This window comes from Dermacentor silvarum, chromosome 5 (assembly GCF_013339745.2).
Source record: "Dermacentor silvarum isolate Dsil-2018 chromosome 5, BIME_Dsil_1.4, whole genome shotgun sequence".
NCBI lineage: Eukaryota > Metazoa > Arthropoda > Arachnida > Ixodida > Ixodidae > Dermacentor > Dermacentor silvarum.
Window position 1 is genome coordinate 32,801,120 of NC_051158.1, and position 22,106 is coordinate 32,823,225.

A 22,106-nucleotide genomic window follows, 5' to 3' on the forward strand; every position below is an offset into this window, starting at 1 on the left:
TCCTGCGCCAGCCGAAGCTGTACGTTATACATGCGAATTTCTTTATCTGATCTTTTCGTCTAATCTTTTGCCACTCTCGACATCCCCTTCCATTCCCAGCCATTTCGTGATTTTAAACGGTCAGGTAAAGTACAAAAGGAAATTGAAGTATATATACGGGGATGACGTGCACGTAGAGCTTAAAACAAGGACCACGTGTAGGCAATAACTGCTCTTATATCGAGAAGGTTCTGAACGGAGTTATCTGTCCTGGGCTTCCGTTCATGCATGCCGCATTCCAACGAACTGAGTGGCAGCGCGACCACCATCAATGTCTCGCAGTTCGCGGTCACAGTTGTTGCTGATGTCTATCGAACATGGCACGTACCCACTACGGGGGGTGGTCACTGTATAAATATATATACTGTTCTTTGTTGTAAATATGGCCAACGTTTTCTTGTCACGTGATTCACTGCCTATCCAATGAAAGTCCGACCTAGCGCTAGCCGCCGAGTGTCCGTGATCTTGCGCGACCTTCGCAAAAAAGATGCAGATGGAGCGAATCAGATAAAGAAGAACGAGGGTAAAGAAGGGGGCAAACAGCGAGGAAGGAACGCCGTGCTTGTGGTGTGTGCGTGTGTGATGTTTAATGCTGACCGTCTCGCTGGCCCCGCCGCCACCAAATTCAAACCGGGACTGCGCCTCTTCGCGAAGAACGACCGTCCTGTCCAGGACGGCTAGGTCACGGTACGTTCCAGCGTCTGCGGACGAGCATGGCGATATGCCGGGACGTCGTGCCGGCCTGGTGACCTGACCGAAAGCGAAGTACTTTTGCGACGGGGTGGCCCCTACGTAGTATAGTGTGTGAAAAAAAGTGAAGCCGCCATGTCCACCGACGCCGACGACGAAGAGCCGCGACCGTCTTCGGACGAGATGGACGAGAAGCGGCAGCTGCAGATGGCCTACCTGTACCTGTGCCACCTGGAGGAGACGCGGCTGTGGTTGTCGTCGTGCATCGAGGAAGAGATGCCGTCGGCGACTCGGCTCGAGGAATCGCTGAGGAACGGCGTCTACCTGGCGCGGCTGTCGCACTTCTTCGCGCCCGAGGAAGTGCCGCTGCGCAAGATCTACGACGTGGACCAGAGCGTGCACCGGGAGCGTGGCCTGTGCTTCCGGCACACGGACAACATCAACCACTGGCTGAACGCGATGCGCGCCATCGGCTTTCCCGAGCACTTCTTCCCGGACCCGTTCGACCTGTACGAGAAGAAGAACATGCCCAAGGTCATCTACTGCCTGCACGCGCTCAGCCTGTACCTGTTCAAGTTGGGCAAGGCGCCCAGGATCGAGAAGCTGATGGGCAAGCTGCGCTTCTCGGACGAAGAGGTGGAACAGGTATGCATATTGCACCACACGCCGTGGCCAACTGTTTTTCGCGCGAGGAAAGGTGTCGTCGAAGAGCGTGGCACAGTTAAAAAGCAATCGATTCTTTAATGCGATAGCATTATACGAGTCACACCCGCGCCTGTCATCGCCGCTCCATGGTGTCGAAGCAAAAATACAGCAGGCCGGTCCGCGAACTAGTGTGACCGAATGCGGGGATGTATTGGCCGATACTATTAATTATCTGTCCCGTAAATGCCCTGTAAAGTTTCTTACAGTTTTGTGAATGCTAGGGATGCAGGTGTCACCGTTATACCACTTTTTCCTTGAGGAATAGTTCAGTAGCGGTAACTGGAAATCGGAGCGGGGGACCGTGTCAGTTCTTAATGTACCGTGAAAAGTGGGCCATTTAAAGCTGAAAGCTGGGCTAGAGTATACGTTAGAAGCTACAGTTGGCATTTACAGCTCTTGTTTCTAAAAAGGCGTTTCGAAAAATAAAAAATAAAAAGAATGACAGTGTGCAAGGGGGCAGGGGATACATGGATAAGGAAAATGTAGAATACTTTATTAAGCTTACATAATCTAAAAAGAAGGCGATAAGTGCATAAGTTGCACCTAGTTGATTTCTCTGACTACCTGATAGTCGTCGGCTTTAACACGTTTGTGAAGAATGCATGGTAGAGCGCATGTGCGATGTTTGCCAGCGCCCTTTCCCGCGCTGCCTGTTTCTTTTTTTCTTTTTTTTCTCCCCTCAAGTGCTACTTTTCTTTTCTTACAAGCACTGGAAATGTGACGAATGAAAAGCGGGATTTAATTTAAAGTTCATTTATGCCTTTTTATGAAGCAGGTGGCAACATCACTGTTGCCAAGAGATACGGTTTAACTTCGGTTGGCATGGCGGCTTGAGCAGCGTTTTCTGTTGCCGTGAAGCCTACCACCATTTTAAATTATGGGGTTTTACGTGCCAAAACCACGATCTGATTATGAGGCATGCCGTAGTGAGGGACTCCGGATTAATTTGGACCACCTGGAGTTCTTTAACGTGCATCTAAATCCAAGTACACGGGCGTTTTTGCATTTCACCCCCATCGAAATGCGGCCGCCGTGGCTGGGATTTGATCCCGCGACGTCGTGCTTAGCAGCCCAACACCATAGCCACTAAGCAGCCACGGCGGGTCAGTCTACCACCACTGCCGTGGATAATGTCCAGGTGCGGACAAAAGCAGCACAGGAACTGTGGCCGAACTACGTCCCAATGCCCTTCAGCAACCTCAAGGGGGAGCGATAAATTGTATTACGCATACGCTCAGGCCGGTGATCATAGAAGTTCAATCCTAATACCTTCTAGCAGCCTTGAGGCTGCTGGATGGCATTGGGATATAGTTTTGGTCATAGCTCCCGTGTTTTAATTACTTTTGTTCGCACCTGTATAGCATTATTCTACGCGCAGGACATCTTGACCCTGGAAAGGCTGTAAATCGTCTGTTTAAATGTTAAAAAGCGCCGAACTCCTTGGTGGTGACTTTGCTCCGCGGGCATAACCAAAAACACATCGAACATCGCCAGTCGCGAAGATGCCACTCGCTCACTCGTTTCCTTGATTTGCCAAACCATTTGGCCAGTCTATCTACTTGGCACGTTCTCTGGTCACATGCAGTTTATTTATTTATTTATGCATTCATTCAAAGTACCCCTGAAGACCACCAACACGAGAGTATTACATAAGGGAGAAGTCACACAGCATTTACAGGGAACAATCCAACTTAAAAAAATGTAAAAAGTGCATCAGATCCAACGAGTTGGAATCTATGCACAGCGAAGTTTTGTGTGAGTGGATAAAGAGTCGAAACATGAGTACACACACGCACGCACAAGCGCGTGCGCGCACAAATTATACCGAGCCTTTTGTTAAGCGGAGTTGCTGTCTACTAGCGAGTACGACGGACGCCTTGAACTCATCATGGTTTCAGAGGCAGCACCTAACTAGCGCAATTCTAATTCATTCTATCCGCAAGAAGCGTTTACTTCCTCATTACCGTGCAGCCGCAGATACGCGAAGGCGAGATTTCTGTTCCTTTTTTTTTCCGAACGACCGGCGCCGCCGCTGCCGCGGTTACGCGGAGGCCAGCGCCATCTGGTGGTGGTACAAGGAACCCAGCGGCGCGCGCGGCGCGCGTGCTCCGCTGTCATTGGTTCTTATTCGGTAAGGGAACAGCCATACCACAGCTAAGGTCACGAAATTCGGCGAAGTTCTCAAAGGAAATCTTCAATCATAGTGCTGATAGTGTAGCGTAATCATGCCTGTAATGATAGGGCTTATTAAGGTTTTGTAGAAAGGGACATCGACCGGCGGACGTTACCGTGTTGCAGATTGATTGATTGACCATTCATTCTTTGGATTGCGTTGATTCGGGGACAATTTTGGTCAATGCTTCCTCGCTCTAGGGGGACACCTGAACTGTATACGCTGCAAAGGGCGGTTGCTTCCAAGTTTATTGGTTCATGTCGCTTAAGTGGCGTTACACTGACAGCGACAGAGATAACTTTCGTATTCCAAAGCTACACAACCCGCCGTGGTTGCGCATTGCTTTGGCGTTGCGCTGCTAGGCCCGAGGGCGCGGGATCTAATTCCGGCCGCGACGGCCGCGCTTCGATGTGGGTGAAATGCAAAAACTCCTGTGTACCGTGCATTGGGTGCACGTTAAAGAACCCCAGGTGGTCAAAATTAATCCGGAGTTCCCCACTACGGCGTGCCTCATAATCATATATTGGTTTTGGCACATAAAAACCCCAGAATTTAAATTTAAATATTCACGCAAGTGTACCGAAGCAGGTGCGGCGTCAGGGGAGGCTGCCTTGGCGCTGCTAGCTGCCTGACGTCATGCTCCCTCCTAGTCTTTTACCTTCTTCCAAGGTTGAAATCACTGATCTCTACTATACTTGAAATCGCCTTACGTCAAGCTCAGCCTCCGACATTGTGCGCTGCGCCGCACGCGCCTCCTGGTTTCGGAGGTCGTGGTCGAGCACTATTGTAGGAATTAAGTGGCTATACTCCATAAATTTCTGGCAATTGCCCTGTTGCAAGGTGACAACGAAGAAGATGCACGCTGCTGACGCGGACGAGACTAGAGGTGCTATTCTGGACATCTTCAAATACCACCATGTTGTCGAATTCTGTAACGGAGGAATTTTGAGCCAACCACAGAGGCCGTAGCCGCCCTCTGGGCCAATCAGAGATGACAAGATGGCGAAGTCGACAATGCCGCGGAATTTGAGAATACCCAGAAACAGCACATCAGCGCATACTTCCAATGGCTGCTTACTGATGATCATGATAACGATGACGATGGGGTTGCTTGATGATGGCTGCGGACAGGTCCGGCGCAGCCTGGTGCTCAACGCCGAAGTGCCCATGCCGGCGTTCAGCCTCATCGACGGCATCCTCGCCAAGGAGACGAGCGCTGACTCCTCGGCCGTGATCGCCATCAACACGGCCATCGACAAGGGCGAGGAGGACCTGCTCTTCGAGACGCTCTCGGCGCCCGCCGCGCAGCTCAAAGGCGTGCGGCCGGAGAACGTGCACAGGTATGTGCATTACATATATGTTACCTCTCCGTTCGCGGCACTTCTGTATACTTTGCGAGCCGTGTCGTCTTATAAACCGCGGGTCTGTCATGCGCGCTGTCTTTCAAAGCGCGCTGATGCTGATCCCGCAGTGAGTGATGTTCAAAAGATGTCACAGCCATGACGTCACCGGTAGCTTGCCGCGAGCTGCTTGAAGCATAGTCTAAAGCATACGTGTTCTTGAAACCTTCCAGATAAAGAAGCACAGTGGCATCTGCGTCAGGCGTATTTTCAGGCTTAACTGAAGACAAGTATGCTTATCTGAAATCATGAATATGATAATAAATTTGAGTGGTCTGTGTAGTATATGCACGTGGTGGTTGTAGCGTATCTTTGTGCTGGCGCATGTCGCATGCGCATGTTGAAACCTTGAGGTTATGGCAACAATGTAGTTAAGTTGCGAGTCCAGCAATTGACTTGTCTTATTTGTATACTCTTTGTATTTCGTGCGTGTGTCGTTATCGTCGGTTTTCGTATTAGCCTTATTTTATTTACTTTAGATGTGCATACTGCGGTCTACGGGGAGACCAAGCAGGTCAGCGGGAGTGTAATGGAAAACAAGAAAGCAGCGCATGAAATTTGCAGCAGTTAACCGACGCGTTCATAAATATAATAATCATATATTTGATACATTTGACATATCAGAAGCAGTGGAGTATGGCGTACAAGACATTAGAATAAATGGCTCAGGCCTCAGTGAGGGACGACATTATGACATAACTGTCACTGCAAGATATTGTAGTGACAGTTATGTCACAATCTCGTCCCTCACTGAGTCCCTCATGACTTCAAGGCACATTCAAAACCACTTTCAGATTTACTCGCAACAACATAATCAGGTAATGCATTTCATTCTGTGATCGCACGGGCAAAGAAATAAATTTCAAGCATACGTCAGTGCATGGGCGTACAAAACAAAGTAGCCGGTTCTGTGCATGTCGGTGCCGATAAGCAGCGGAAGAGAACGGTTCGATGTCGACATTCTTAAATCATGCATGAAATGCAACTGCATCTCAACAGAAAGTCTAGGGATGTCAAGAAAAACGCATTAGAAACGCAACAGAATTTTCTAACTATTTTTGTAAGGAATGCGTGTTAATTTTTTTTTAAATCAAACGTATAATGATGCGTACGCACTCTTGCGGGCTCGCGTAGGTACCACGAGGTTCTCGAGCGCGCCAAGGCTTCGAAGCTGAAGCAGCGCGCCATGCGGCATCTCGAAGGCGGTGAGGACGAGGCCGAGGACATGTACGAGCGCCTGCTCAGCCTGGCCGAGGTGCAGGGCTACGTCCTGGAGACGAACGTCAACGTGCTGCTGGGGCAGATCGACGACGCCATGAACCACGGCGACGTGGTGCTCTTCGGCCACCTGCTGCTCACCAGGAAGGACCTGGGCGTCCACGACATCGTCGAGGACAACGTGCCCGCCTACTTTCAGGTGCGCCCGCTGATGCTCCGTCACGTGATCACTTTGCAGGGCGCGGCGAAGCTTGCGCCTACACACTTTGCGTGTATTTGCGGGCATTTTTCACGATCGGAAGACACTTTTATGGAGCGCGTATTGAGCAACAGAAAGCTGTATCGGGAGTTTTTCATGTCGCTCTACAGTTTTCATCTAATATTTGAGAAGTTTATTAAGACTAATGATGTAATTAGGCGGAATGAATTAAATAATCTGAGTATCTCCAAGCGACGGCAAACAACATCACATTCGTTCTGTCAAGCTACGTGGCATTTGCATGTATTTCAATCTTGGTGCATGATAGTCGGGACACCCTGTATATAATTCCTGTTTGCAAACAAAGCAACAATAAACGGCAATTAAACCTCGATCCCCGATTCCCCGTCTTGGAGGTCCTCATTTTTTTTTCTCTTGTCCCATTTCGACCGTGCAGGTCCTGGCCAAAATCAAGGAGGACGCCCAGGCGAACAACAACCCTTTCACCCTGTCCCGCAGCGACCTGCAGGTGGCCGTGCAGCTGGCCAACGAGAAGGTCGAAGAGGAGACGCTGCTCGAGGCGGCCATCGAGGCCGTCAACATGTCGCTGGACTGCGGTCGCGCCGAGGACACCCTGGAGGCCCTGCGGGACCCCGCGGCCCGGCTGCCCGGCGTGTACCCGTTGGCCGCGCCGCTCTACCACAACCAGTTCGCGTTCATCCGCCGCGAGGCCGGCCACAACCTAAGCCACGAGGAGCTCATCGGCGGCGTCCGCATCCTCAACGCCATCGCCGAGGTGAACTTCGCGCTGAAGGCGAGCGGCAGCTTCGACGCGGCAGCCTGCCTGGAGAACCCGCACGCCCACATCGCTGACGTGCGGCCCCAGTGCCACGACCGGTACCTGGCGGCGCTCAAGGCGGTGCTCGACGAGCGCGCGGACGGCTTCCTCACGCACACCGAGATCCAGGAGATCGTGAACGAGGTGAACGCGGCGGAGGACGGCGAGGCCGACCGCGAGGACGCCCTGGAGCGCATCAACGACGCCGTCGCGTTGGGCACGCCTCAGGTATACGCTTATTGCGCTCTGAACTCGATATAACGAAGTAGTCTGGCCATAATAGCGCATCCCTGACATCATCGTGCTGGGCATGCTGCAGGTGTACGCGTATTGAACTCTGTACTCGATATAACGAAGGAGTCGGGCCATAATAGCGCATCCACGACGTATAGCGCTGCTGGGCAAGCCGCAGATAGACGCGTATTGTGGTCTGACCTCGATATAACGAAGTAACCGTCGGAGGACTGTAACAGCGCGTCTACGATGCCGTCGTGTTTACCTCGCCGAAGCTCTGTGTATAACTAGATATAACGAAGTGGAAATTGGAGCGAAATATCGCAACTATACACCGCCGCGTTGAGTTACCCACAGGTCCATATTACGCGGTCGTCCATTGATAAAAACAAGCAGTTAAAAATTTGGTTCGTTATAAGCGACGTGCGCTATATAGGTACCAAGAAAAAAAAAAGGGGTGGGGGGGGGGAGGGGTGTCACTGCTGCTCGAGGCGAAGCCGAATCCGTTTTTTCGGGACCTTGCCTTGTGCTGCTATGGGCCGCTTCTTTGCTCGAGGGGAGCAAAGTGACAGCCTGGACTCGCGAACACCTTTTGTTGAAAGCTTGCGTCTTCTCACGGTGCAACACCGCGCGTACACTTCTTGCAGGCAACCATGGAAGCGCTGCTGGCGCCAGCAGCGGGCATTCAGCACCTGAGCCGCGACCACGTGCTTCTCTATCAGGACCTTCTGGAGGTCAAGCAGAGGTCCCTGGACGATGAGCGGCCGCTCAGCGTTGACGACATTCAGAGCGTCATCGACACTGCCAACCAGGTAATGTGAACGGTGTTCTTTTCCCGGAGCCCAACGTCACCGCGAAGCGAACGCATTGCAATGTACATTAGGTGGCTCCGGAAATGAGTTGACTGAGCCGAGCTTATAATATAATCAGCCACGAAGGACACCGTCGATGTTATCTTTACGGAAGACCATTTAAGATAGTCACCGATCATCACTCTTTATGCTGGCTGGTTGGCTTGCGTGATCCATCAGGTCGACTCGCGCGCTGGGCGCTGCGCCTACAGGAATATGACTTCGTGGTGTCATACAAGAGCGGACGTCGTCATGCCGACGCAGACTGCCTTTCTCGCATTCCTCTTGCGACTTCCGACTGCGAAGCTGAGAATTTTGATGACTATCTCGCTGCCATTACTCGTACGTTCCCCGACGCGGCAGACTTTCAGAGAGAGCAACGCAATGATCTCAACCTGGATCCGCTGTTTGCCGCCGCTCGTACTGCTCAAGGCAGCGGTCGCTTCACCATTCGTGATGAGTTGCTGTATAAGAACAATTACTCCGGGAATGGAGCACGTTTTCTCTAGTTGTTCCCGAGAGTCTCCGCGCCGACGTCTTACGCGCCATGCATGACGATGCGATATCTGGTCATTTTGGTGTCGTGCGAACGCTACACCGCACGCAAGAGCGCTTTTATTGGCCCAACATGTACCAGACAACCAAACACTATGTCGCTAGTTGTGAAACGTGTCAACGTCACAAGCGACCAACCACCGCTGTACCAGGTCCCCTGCAGCCATTGACACCGCCCAGTACACCTTTCGAGCAAGTAGGCATTGACCTTATGGGTCCATTCCCGTTATCTAACAATAAGAACCGTTGGATAATCGTTTGCGTGGACCATCTCACACGGTACGCAGAAACTGCAGCCATACCCTCTTCCACCGCTGCATGTGTGGCGCTTTTCCTGCTGCGTTCCGTAGTTCTTCGTCATGGTCCACCGCGTGTTATCATCAGTGACCGTGGTCGCCAGTTCACTGCGGACGCCGTTGAGGAGCTACTTCGTCTGTGCACTTCTGAGTTCCGTCACTCCACACCGTATCATCCACAGACCAATGGCCTCGTTGAAAGGACGAACCGAACACTGACCAACATGCTTGCCATGTATGTTTCCTCCAACCATAAGAACTGGGACGACGTGCTGCCCTTCATAACCTACGCATACAACACGGCGAAACATGAAACCACGAACTACAGCCCATTTTATCTCCTCTATGCAAGGCTACCGCGCAGCCCTCTCGATACTTTCTTAAACTTTATTCTGCACGACGACGATTCTGTGTCAAAGACTGTGTGCCTCGCTGAAGAAGCCCGCCGAATAGCCCGCCTTCGTACTTTGGCCTCGCAACACCGTTCAAAGGACCGTTACGACGAGCGTCACGGGCCTGTTTCGTTCGCCAAAGGCGACTTGGTGCTTCTTTGGACACCACAACGCAAGCGGGCCTTGTGTCAAAAGTTCCTGTCCCACTATTCTGGCCCATACGTTGTCCTGGAACGTTTGAGTGAACTTTGTTATGTGGTAGCTCGCCTCCTGGACAATGGCCGGCGATCAAGTAGAACGCAAGTGACTCATGTTGCTCGCCTGAAACGTTTTTACCCTACTGATGCCTCCTAACTCGCCCTACGGGCTTCGTCTGCTTGTGGGGGAATGTAACGAGCATACAAGAGGCAGTTGAAAAGAAGAGGAGGACGAAGTGCTTCTAGGCCTGGTTGCGCGCTCACCATCATCCATCTCCTGTAAATAAAGTCATTTCTGCCCAACTCTCCGTAACAATATGTCTAAAGTAAAGCTCACGATGCGCAGCTCAGCTTCGACGTTCCTCACTTTGAACGCAGTAACCTTTTCTGCATGGTGTACGCTTTCACCGAGCTATATATGAAACGGTGGTGCCAGCGCGTCACTAAGATATATACCAGAGTCGAGTCACCGTACCTCCCCCCCAACTGCCCCGTCCCTCCTGTTTAAGCATTCGCCGGGAGGGGGGGGGGGGGAGAGAAGAGAGGGGCTGAGGGGCTGAAGGAGCTTGTCTTTAAAAGCTGTCATTTCTCGAGACCGAAAAGAACTTACGCAAAGAACGATCGATGGGCTATGCAGAAACGATAATTTATTCGTTTTATTGTATGCCCTCAAGACTAAAGATATAACAGAACGGGAGTGTGTAAATTTAACACAAACGAAACAAACAAGCAAACAAACACATATAACAAAGTAAGGCTGCAAAAGGGCATGATTATAAGGTCAAGTGAAGCCTGGAGCGATGATGTCGGCTATGACCATACGAAATTTCTGGTTGTCTTCAATCGCAATAACTGCGCGGGAAAGTGGTTACGTGATTAGTGGGGGTTGAAATAAGGTTTTTGTGCAGGCAAGAATTCTGGAAGTATAATTTGTAAAACGGGGCAAGGCGAAAGCACTTACGACGGGCAGGAAGCGGTTGTTGCTAGGAAATTTTCATGTAAGTTACGCTTGATGTACGGTTATGCAGTAATCGCTAAAAAGAAAGCGCGCGGCAATATTTCGAACTCGTTCAAGTGATTGAATCAGGGTTTCAGAAAGCGGGTTCCAGAATCCAGATGGATGAAGCGTATTCCATTTTATTCCTAATTAATGTCTTGTATAAAATATACTTTAATGGCGAAGGAGCAGAAGAGAAGTTTTGGCGAACATATCCTAGCATGACGGTTAGTATTGTTGATTGTGTAATCGATGTGTAACGACCAGGAATGTGTCGAGGTTATGCGGACGCCTAACTATCTGTAAGTGGTTACGACTTACAAGGTAGTATATCATTTAGGTAGTAGGTCGAGGGAGCAAGTTCGCTGCGTGTTACACGCCTGGTTTTGCACTTAGATGGAATATGTAAAATATGTTGCATTAACCGTATGGCACACCAGTTAGAGATATCGTTAATGTTGTCTTGCAGGATGTTAGTATCAGAATTGTCCGAAATTTGGTGAAGGATAAGGCAGTCATCAGCAAAAATGTAAATGTTCGAACTAATTGCGAACCATAATGTAACTTAAACGAAAAGAAGAGGGCCTAAAATGGATCCTTGGTGAACACCAGATTCAACACGGCTAAATGGAGATAAGTGGTTATTTGACGCAATGAACTGTGACCGATTAAGAAGAGAGTGCTCAAGCCATGCACGCAGGTTAGGATCAAGATACAGTTTATTAAGCTTAAAAAGAAGAAATTTGAGAGTTTATCGAATGCTTTGAAAAAGTCGAAGAGTCCCGTGTACGTGCTTGCGTCGTAGTGCACGTTAAAGAACCCCAGGTGGTCAAAATTAATCCGGAGCCTTCCACTACGGCGTCCCTCATAAACAGAACTGGTTTTGGCACGTAAAACCCCTGAAAGAAGAAAAAGTCGAAGAAAGCACAGTCAGCGCATGAACCTTTGTCAAGAATAAGATGAAGCTTGTGGCTGAAAGAAAAAAAAGTTGGGTTTCGCAGGACGAACTTTTTCGGAAACCATGTTGTGCCTTTGCGAACAATAAGTTATCCTCTAAATGCTTTATAATAAATGTGAAAACAAAATATGCTCGAGCAATTTACAAGGAATACTATAGTGAGAGAAATGTGGTGGTAGTTGAGAGGCGAACTTTATGCTGTCGTTCTTGTGAAGTGGGAATACAGACGTAAGAATTTCATCTTGAAATGGCGCGCAACGGGGCGGCATAACAGAGAGGAAGACGAACACAGGCGCAAACTAACAACTGATTTATTGAAGGCAGACCCACAGGTATATATATCGGCAAGCTGCGCAGGCGCACCGTTACAAGGAATATGGAAACCATAAAAAAGGAAGTGAGTACACCAGGCGCGAAAGGAATTGTACAGTGCAATACAGTGCAATTGTACACTGCATTGTACAGTGCAATCGATGTATCGCTTATACACACTCCTGACCTGCTTTCTTGATAATGTATCTAACGTTTCACTACCGGTTTTCTGCTTGCTGAAGTGGTTCACAAGTGGGACAGCTACTACAGTGGTCATCAAGATGCGTTTCCTCCTTATTAGCTAGATTTCTTGCATGCTACCTAAGTCGGTCATTGATGCATCGCCCCGTCTGGCCGATGTATACTTTTCCGCAGGATAGGGCAATCTCGTACACGACGTTGTTGGCACACTTAACAGGACGATTTTCGTGGTTCTTTTCACAGCCCACATTTCTGTCTGCACAAGTGATGCGACGACTCAGCTGAGCAAGCTTCTTGGGGGCTGAAAAAAACCATCGGCACGTTTACGTGCGGCTAATAGTGGCCGACGTACTCGTACGTATCGAATTCCACTTCGAGCACGGGTAGTTAGTTTTCAAGCGCTGTCCAAACCCATATAGAATGGTGTGTCGCGTTTGCCAGCTTCCCTCAAAGAGTGATGCTGTCAAGCCATATACTATCCAGCTCGGCCTGCACACATCTGTGTACATGCAGGTGGCCGTGGAGGCCAGCAACATGTGCATCGGCCTGGCCACGCTCAACGTGGGCGTCTGCAACCAGAGCGTGGAGGACGTGCGGGGGGGCCTGGAGAGCCTGCGGGTGGTGCCGCTGTTCTGCGGGGACGACGCGGCCGCCATCGAGGCGTACATGCGCGAGCTGCGCGCCGTGTTCCTCGAGAAGCGGACCCCGTTCGCGTTCGCGCCCATCGAGTGGTTCGCCTACCTGGTGCGGCCGGGGCTCTTCTTCAACCTCAACGTGGTCCAGTTCCGGAGCGAGTGGTCGCCCACGCCCAAGGCCGACCACACGTCGTTCCTCTCGCAGGACGACGTGCGGGTAGGTGGTGACACTCGTTCCTTTCAACGTGTATACTCGCTGAACGACGCAGTGACTGTCTGGTGCACTGACGTACTGATTGAAGCTTAGATTGACTGACTAACTGAACAATAGAGTGACTGTCTGATTAAGTAATGGAATGAATTACTGATTAAATAATGGAATGAATGACTGATGAAATAATGGAATGAATGACTGATTAAATAATGGAATTAATGACTGATTGAATCATGGAGTGACACACTGATTGAATCATGGACACTGATTGAATCATGTAGTGACTTACGGATTGAACCATGGAGGTATTTAGTGATTGAGTCATGGAGTGACTGATTGAAACATGGAGTGACTGCCTGATTGAACTTTGGAGTGACGGACTCACTGAATAACGGAGTGACTGAAAGATTGAATAGCGGAGTGACTTACTGATTGAGCCGTGAAGTGAGTGGGTGATTGAATTGTGGAGTGACTGAGTGGTTGAAGCGTGGTGCGACTGATTGAACAATGGAATGACTGGCAGATTGAATTAGTACCTGACAGATTGGATAATAGAGCGACTTACTGATAGAATCATTGAGTGACTTAGTGATGGAATGATGGGGACAGTTGAGTGGCTGATTTATAAGTGATGTTTACAGAACACGCAGCAAGTGTGCACCAAGCAGAATGAAGACGATGCAACAGTTCGTGCTGAGCAAGCGAAATACATATCGGGCCTCTCTCCGAAACCACGTTGCTAAGACCACGCGGTTTCCAAGTGTGTGTGTAATCAATTGACTGACTGGTTGATTGATTAATTTGTTGGGTTTACCGTCCAGGAGCAACACATAGGCGACGGGAGACGCCGTGGCGTCGCTTTCACCTGACGATCTTCTTGATGTACACCTCTACAGAGAGTTTTCAGATCCGCCGAAGTTTTTCCTCGTGCCGCGAACCTGCTACTTTTTTTCCACACAGGCCGCCGTCCTGAAAGTGAACGAGCGCCTGGAAGAGGCCCGCATCATGGCCCAACTGTCCCCGATGATCACCCAGTTCCAGGCCCGCGCCCGCGGGTTCCTCATCCGCAGCGCTGTGCGCGAACAGTACGCCTTCTATTGCCAGCACCTGGACGACATCGTGCGTCTGCAGTCGTGGTTCCGGGCAGTACGGCAGCGCCGACGCTACCGCCGGATGCTATACGAACTAGAGGCTCTGGTTCCGTTCGTCGTGCGGCTCCAGTCGTACGCGAGAGGGTTCCTGGCCCGGAAGAAGGTCTTGGAGCTCTACGAGCACTACAAGTGAGCTTTTCGTCGATAGCGCGGCGTTCAGCGGAGGTGCAGTCTGTGCGCGATACTTGCGATGCCCCCACAAAATATCGGTCCATGCGTGCGTGCGTAGCTACCAACCGATGTGAGCGTACCCCGATGCTAGTTTCTCCGCAACACAAGACCTTGTGGGGAGAAGCCTTCTGCAGGAATTCTTTTCGTTTATTTATTCTTCTGTTTTGTACTATGTTGAAGTCATTTCCGTACATGCGCAGTCAAGGAAGCTAAAATTTAGAAATGGTAACCGTCATTACAAATACATGCGCACCAGTCGGAATCCGACATGGATCCCCATATTCTTGCACCGGCGTTCAAGCAATTCCATCGTCAAGACTGCTTATACTCATGCCCGCGGATGAATTAGGGTTGTCAACTATGCTTGAATCTGGTTGTCAACCTGGTTGTCAACCTGGTTGTCAACCGCTAACCATCTCGCATTCTGCGGGACCGTCCCGGATTTCGTATAAAAGAAACCCCAGTCTCGACTTAACCTTGCCATGAGCCGAGACAGCCACCTGTCCCGTACTGTGGTCTAGCGATTAGGCTGCTAAGCACGAGGTCGCGGGATCAAATCCCGGCCATGGCAGCGGCATTTCTATGTCAACACATGCCTCGTTATGTTGCCAATATGACTTTCTGGCTTACCAAGCGTCCTTCCACGGCAAAAATACATTGCGTTTTTGGTATTGTAGAATGGTAATTCACTAATACAGCGGAACTTGTTCTCTTTTATCTCTTCACAGTCTCGTTAAAACTTTTCTTTGAGTAGCCCCCTTCAGTTTGGTTTTCTTCTTCGAACAGGGACCGGCAAGACGTGGTGACGTTCGTGCAGACTCGGTACCGGGGTCACCGGGCGCTGCGCGACTACCAGCTGCTGACCAGGGCGACGCCCACGGTGCCGGTTCTTCAGCGGTTCCTGCACATGCTGGACATCAGCGAGCACGACCTGTCCGAGGAGATGGAGCTGCAGAAGGTCAAGGAGAAGGTGGTGGCCACCATCCGGCACAACCAGGCCCTGGAGAAGGAGGTCTTCCAGATGGACATCCGCATCGGCCTGCTGGTGCGCAACTGCATCACCCTCGAGGACGTTATGAGCCACGGCGCCAAGAAGAAGGACACTGCGCTCGCGGCCGTCAAGTCCGACTGGCTACACACCTCGGGCGGCGGCCTAACGGCGCTCAGTCGACGAAGCAGGCAGAGGCTGGAGGCGTACCAGCACGTCTTCTACTTGCTCCAGGTCGGTACTGTGTGTGTACGTTAGGACAGCTAGCGCGTAGTACGTTAGAGATATATAACGCTTTTCATCTTTCCTGCAACTGTTTTCGACGCTGAAGCAAGCAGTGTGCAAGAAAGGGTCGATGAGCATTTTGCTGCTAATGGTCAGTTGTCGTATAGTTCTTCTATTTTTGGTCTCGAGAAGAGCCTTGACCGCCTCGCCTGCCAACTCTTCGATGTGTAGCTCTTTCTTGCCGCCTTCAAATTAGTCATCCAACAAATAACTTTGACACATGTTCCCCGTTACGTTCCCCGTTTGAGCGGTTCCTGTAGCCAGTCGTATACCGATCACCGGGTTGAGTTGAACGTCGTGGAGTAGAGACCGTATATAGCCGCACGTCTTTGGCAGTGAAGCCATATCGACGGAGCAGAGATAAAGGCCGCTCAGCGGTTCAACACCGTACGATTATATCTCTCACTTTTGACGTCACTATATTCATATATTGTCTAGTTAAAGGGGTGTCATTACCACTGAGCCTGTAATGCAGCCGTGCACGCAATGACAAAGGTGAGAATGACAGAGCTATTATTAAAGCGAACAGTATTGGAGGACACAAAATGCAAAGCTGCTGTTTCTTCAAGGTAGACGTGCTGATGTCTGTGGATTTTAACGCCGATACGAAATTGTTGGGCTGCTTTTGGAAATCCAGCACGTCGCGCAGACGTCGAACTCGCTCGTTAATGGGGACTTCGCCTACACACTGCTATTTTATTTTGTTTTTATTTTGTCTTCACCAGGTCGACCCCCACTACCTGGCCAAGCTGATCTTCGTCATACCGCTGGCCATGGCCAACAACTTCGTCGAGTCGGTCATCTACTCGGTCTACAACTACGGCTCGACGCCGCGCGACGAATACCTGCTGCTGCGGCTCTTCCGGTTCGCCCTGCAGGAGGAAGTGCGCTCCAAGCTCGAGAAGCCCTCGGACATCCTGCGCGGGAATCCGCTGGTCGTCCGCATGGTGGTCGGCTTCTTCCGCACCCGCGGGGGCCACAACTGCCTCGAGCTGCTTCTCTCGCCGCTGGTCAAGGGGGTGCTCGACGACAAGGAGCTCAAGATCGACCTGAACCCCGTTGACATCTACAAGAAGTGGGTGAACGACATGGAGACCACGTCGGGCAAGCCCAGCGGCCTCAAGTACGAGGTCAACGAGGAGGAGGCGCTGCAGCACAACGAGGTTTACAAGATGCTGCACAACTCGGTCATGCAGCTGGAGAACAAGGCCAAGATGTTCGCGCGGACCATAGCGGAGAGCAAGAGCAAGATTCCGTACGGCATGCTCTATCTCTGCAAGGTCCTCAAGAAGGCCCTGGAAGAGAAGTTCCCGGAATCGGCGGGAGAGGAGATCACCAAGGTGACCCACAGCCTCTGTGTATACATTTGAAGTGATGAACAGTCGACGAACAAGCGGGAGCGCCCAGCCTGGAACCAATGTTTCGACCTTGGGGATTGTCTTCGTCCGCGGCAACAACTAAAGACTATCCCCTTGTTGAAACGTTGGCTCCAGGCTTAGGCTTCTCTCGTTCGTCAATTTTTTGCCGCTTCAAGTCTCGCTTTTCTGTGACCCCCTTTGCTCGTGTATGCGCTTCGCACTTCGGATACATATAAATTCATTTGCTAGAAAGTAAGCTTCCTACGAAATGGTAACGCAGTCGAGGTTGGTAAATGATTAAATGGAGGGAGAAGGAAAAGAGTAAAATATTTTAAGGACAAGGCATGGAATTGCGTAACGCTAGGCAGTGGTATAATTGACAGGTCTCTGGGCGTGGCCTTTGTCTTTCAGTGGAGTTCAATATGCTGATGATAATAAAGAATGAATGATCGTCGCCACTTCATTGCGTGGGCCTTGTGTTGCTTCTATGCGCAGTCTTATATGAAAGTGTGAAATGTACACTTTAAAGTTAACAAGAACAGCACATCGCGGAGGAGCACCAATTCCCACACAAAGAAATGACAATGATCAATGATCCATTCTCGCAGTTTGTGCATACTTCACGTGCTACCCGACCTTACTGTGGGCCATGTGGTGAGGTTTTTACAGCTTCCAAGCACACCCGCGTGCTCTTGAGAGCATGCAGAACTGCCTCATTAAGCGAGTTCGGAGCCGTAGGAATCGCTGAAGACAGTTATTTCTTTAGGTTCATTATGCAGCACTAGCGCAAACATAGCTGATGCCCGATTTGTTCATGCCCTGATGATGCAGGTCATCGGGAACATCCTGTATTACCGCTACCTCAACCCGGGCATCGTGGCCCCGGAGTCGTTCGGCGTCGTCAAGCTGGAGCCCGAATGCCCCGTGACCAACGTGCAACGGCGTAACCTGGGCAACATCTCCAAGATCCTCAGTTCGGCCACGTCAGGGGTGCCGTACCGCCAGAAGCACGCCTACCAGATTCGCCTCAACAACCTCATCGAGTCCTGCAGGGAAATCCTCCACAGGTATGCGCGAGTGTTTGCCGCACTGTCCACAACGAAAGAAGTAATCTTCGTATACTTTATATGTATACTGCACTTGTTTACTGGGACCCACGAGTCGATGCCGCAACTCAGTTTCAAAGGCGTTTCGGTAAGACAGATTCCTGACTACGACCGCAGAAACGTCCTTGTACAAAGATTTTGGTACGGAAAAACCAAGGCGGTCGATATTTATCCACAGCCTTTTGGTGCGGTGCCTGTCAGACCATGTGCGTATAGCTTTGGGACAGCACACTTGACCAGGCGGCTCTCTCATTTCTGGGCGCCTTTGATGGCATTGGAATTTAGTTCGCACCGTTGACTTTCGAGTCTTACAAGCCATCTGCTCTTATGAGGTCGAAACGTTTATACAAATTTATCGCGGCGCTTTAAGGAGTACTGTACTTTGAAACCGGAGCTTTTTAAGCATTTCAGGATTATGTACGCGACGCCTTGCATGTGCGTTTCTCTGCAACTGTAGTACAAGCAGTGTATGGTTCTTGAAGGACGAAGGAACCCCCCATCGCGATGTCAGCAAAACGTGCTGACGGGGGCAGGCAAGGGATCATTGAACGGGGTTTGGTGCGCGTAGGGAGCTTGCCGTGGTTCTGTCTAACTGTCGGGGACATCCGCTCTTCCATGCCGTTGATTTGTAAGAGTGCGTTGCGTTCTCTTTTGCGTGTAATCCCTTCATGGCGTAGGTTCTTCATGGAGGCGTGCGAAGTTTCGGAGCCCGAGGATCGGTTCAGCGTGGACAGCTACTCGGAGGCCACGTACATCTCGCCGCCCACCATCACGCTCACGGCGCTCGAGCTGCGCAGCACGCACAGGTTGCTGCTGGAACACGAGGACGACATTGCACCGGACCCCAAGGTGATCGGGGCAGGAACTTCGGGAGCTGCGCGTTGCGCGCTCGCAGAAAGCGGGAAATGAGGAGAATCTATTACGGGGGGGAACTGAGTACCTTCCTTCAGTGGATTCTAATCATTATCCCATTCATACCTCTTTAGCGGTGTGCGAATAGTGATTTTTGAGACCGAATCGAATATGAATCGAATAGTTCCAGAAGCGAATCAAATCCAATATCGAGTAGTTTTCGAAGACTTTTCGATTAATGAACAGCCATTATAAAAATTAATAGGAAACCACGTTCACATCCTTAATGTTCTGAAAACTAGCAAGTTTCTGTTATCACATAGTACGCGTTATGAAGCGTTGTTTATTAAAAGCACAAATGTAGCATTAGGAGCAAACAAGTAGTTTCTTTGCATGCACAGGATTCGTGAGATAGTGCTCAGGACTCTTCGAGAACTTGCTCCCCAGCAGGACTTGGTTCCTCGCGTACAACCGTACGAAACACACGTGTTGCGTTCATATGTTAAAATCCATTAGTCGACCAAAGTAAGCAGTCTATATAAATCGACAGTCCGTTAGACATTCAACTTGACCTTATAGTTGTTTAACCTAAATCATGAGTGATCTTGATGTTCGTCGTTTGAAACGCCATTCGCTCTTCGCTTGTACTTGTTTAGATACGGGGGCGCTTTTATTAATGCGAAAGCATTATATGCCCCATGAGGCAGAAAAACCGGCGTTGTAGGCAACGAGTGGTGCCAAAAATAATCATCATCAGTGACGTGATCACCCTCTTGTATGGCTTCAGTAGTATATGACGTCAGGATTGTATGACGTCAGTAGTATGACGGATTGTATGACGTCTTGTATGACGCCAGTAGTATATGACGTCAGTCAGTTGTATGACGTCAGGATTAATACATAATTAAATTTAGAACAAGTTAGAGTAAGGCGACTTGAGGTGGAGTTAAGTGAATTAAGGTGAAGTAAAGTGAATGAAGGAGAATTAAGGTGAATTAAGGTGGACTAAAGTTGGTACAAATTAGATCAAGGTGGATTAAGGTGGGTTAAAGTTGATTAAGCTGGATTAAGGTCGGTACAAACTAGAGCAAGGTGGATTAAGGTGAACTAATGTTGGTAAAAATTAGAACACGGTGGATTAAGATAGTTTCGAAGGACACGTGACAATGTATGACGTCACGTATCATGGACGCAACCAAATTATTAGAGAAGACATAGTGCTTTCGCATTGAAATCACGTAAGGATACTTAACTGACTGTCAATTTTTAGTTCGTTGCTCTACGCATCAACGTGTTGGCGTATTGTCTCATTATAAAGTACCAACCGATTCGGTCTGCAGTGCCGTACGCTATTCGACTGATGACCTTTATAACCGGCCGCATAGTTACCGAACCACGCGTCTCTCTTTCAAGGATCCCCTGCACGGCCTCCTGGAAGACCTCGGTCCCGAACCGACGCTCGAGGACTTGGTTGGTGGTGGAGGCGCTTCGGCAGACACCATGGATGTGGGTGTGCTGTCTTCGGCCAAGGTATCTCTGTCCCTGTACGGAAAGTTCTCAGAAGAGGAGGAAGATGTTCCCGAAACAGACCAGCTGCTCAGGGACACCAAGTACATGATCGTCGAACTGCTCAAGGTCAGTGCTCTGATGTCGGGCAGAATGCGCAAACACCTTTGTACTGACAATTTGGCACCCGTTGAAAACACAGTCCCTTGTCAAAGTAATCTGTTGCCTTCTATACTATGAGGCGTACGAAACCCAAACGTAACTTTGGGACTCAAGCTCGGCAACCATTGTGACTCGGGGTTTGTGGCCATTTTGTTGCTCAGCAACGAAGACGCGGGTTCATTTCCCCGACTCGGAAGACCGCATTCCGATGGTGGCGTAGTGCAAAAACCAGTTGGAAATTGAACATTGTCCTATAGCGCTGAAAAACACGAACGATTGAAAAGAGGCACTCTGAACCAGAATAAACTGGTCCAGCTTTTCTCTCTACAGTATCAAATAAAAAGTTGTCGCAGTTTCACCCGAAAGGCGAAGCATCTATTGCGATAGCAAATTTGTAGAGAGCTATACGGAATAAGGATAGTAGTTTTATCAGCTGTACAAACTTGGACATGCAGCAGCACCGGCAACACACAGAACTGTTGTCGACGCCGTCGGCGTTTTGCCCGCGTTCGCACAAAACGCGCGCGGCGTTGGTGACTGTTGCAGGAGCCTCTGGGGTCGGCTCGGAGGTTTTCGACGAGATCAGAACGGGACACTCGTCGAGCAGCGTCGGAAGTCTTTACCACCTTCTCGCCTCGAAACGTTTTTATATAAATAGGCATTTTGTGCCGCAGCTAAACGTCGCCTCCCTTCCCCCACTGCCTCCCGCGTGTCTGAAGAAGTCGCGTTTGCTCTACATATATGGTGATTGTAAAGGAGGAAAGAGACGCTTAATTCTGCAGCCTTTAAGGGAGCACGGCGCAGAACGCGCGTTTGTTCTCCGCCTTGCATTCACTCCCCGTGAAAGCGCGCGTCCCTCGCGCCCTTTCACTCACACATACAACGTTCGGCGGCGCGCGGCGACGATTTCATCTCCATTGACGTCATACGGAACCTCACGGCGACGGCGACGCCGACGGCAGAAATCTGCTTTGGAGTGTCCATATAATTGCTATCGCAATAAAATGCTCGCGGACTTGGATTCAGGATGGTGTGCAGGATCTCCAGGCAACCAAGATTAGTATGGAACCGTCCACTGTATGGCGTCCCTCAAAGGCCAGGATTGGCGCATGAAAACCCATCAGTAAACTTATATACGCAATAGACCATGGATTGCATTTTTTATTGCGATGGCAATTTTATAGGCGATCCAGGCGAATTTGCGCCGTTGCCGTCGCCGTGATGTTCCACATAACGTCGAAGTGCGATAACATCGCTGTCGTGCGCCGTACGCTGTAGGTTCGAGCTAGAGCTTAACAGCCGAACAGCCTGCGTGGTGTAAGCTATCAGGCACTTGGCGCGAGACTTAATGACTCCAGCAGCGTCATATGAAAAGCGCACACGTGGCTTAGAGTTGCTGTTCTTTACGTGATCATTTAAAAAT

The 22,106-nt window shown here is 50.1% G+C and overlaps 1 protein-coding gene across 1 annotated transcript in view; it reads left to right on the top strand.

The window, feature by feature from the left end:
- The first annotated feature begins 280 nt into the window (after positions 1-280).
- The window catches only part of LOC119453258 (ras GTPase-activating-like protein IQGAP1), a 36,787-nt gene continuing 14,961 nt past the window's right edge, over positions 281-22,106 (top strand). Inside the window, exons 1-12 of the mRNA XM_037715283.2 lie at positions 281-1,374; positions 4,739-4,947; positions 6,142-6,424; positions 6,882-7,490; positions 8,144-8,308; positions 12,769-13,107; positions 14,065-14,384; positions 15,213-15,648; positions 16,425-17,039; positions 17,889-18,124; positions 18,841-19,012; positions 20,429-20,650. Of these exons, the coding sequence (XP_037571211.1) occupies positions 865-1,374; positions 4,739-4,947; positions 6,142-6,424; positions 6,882-7,490; positions 8,144-8,308; positions 12,769-13,107; positions 14,065-14,384; positions 15,213-15,648; positions 16,425-17,039; positions 17,889-18,124; positions 18,841-19,012; positions 20,429-20,650 (4,116 nt within the window). The 5' untranslated portion in view covers positions 281-864. The remainder of the gene's footprint in view (positions 1,375-4,738; positions 4,948-6,141; positions 6,425-6,881; positions 7,491-8,143; positions 8,309-12,768; positions 13,108-14,064; positions 14,385-15,212; positions 15,649-16,424; positions 17,040-17,888; positions 18,125-18,840; positions 19,013-20,428; positions 20,651-22,106) is intronic.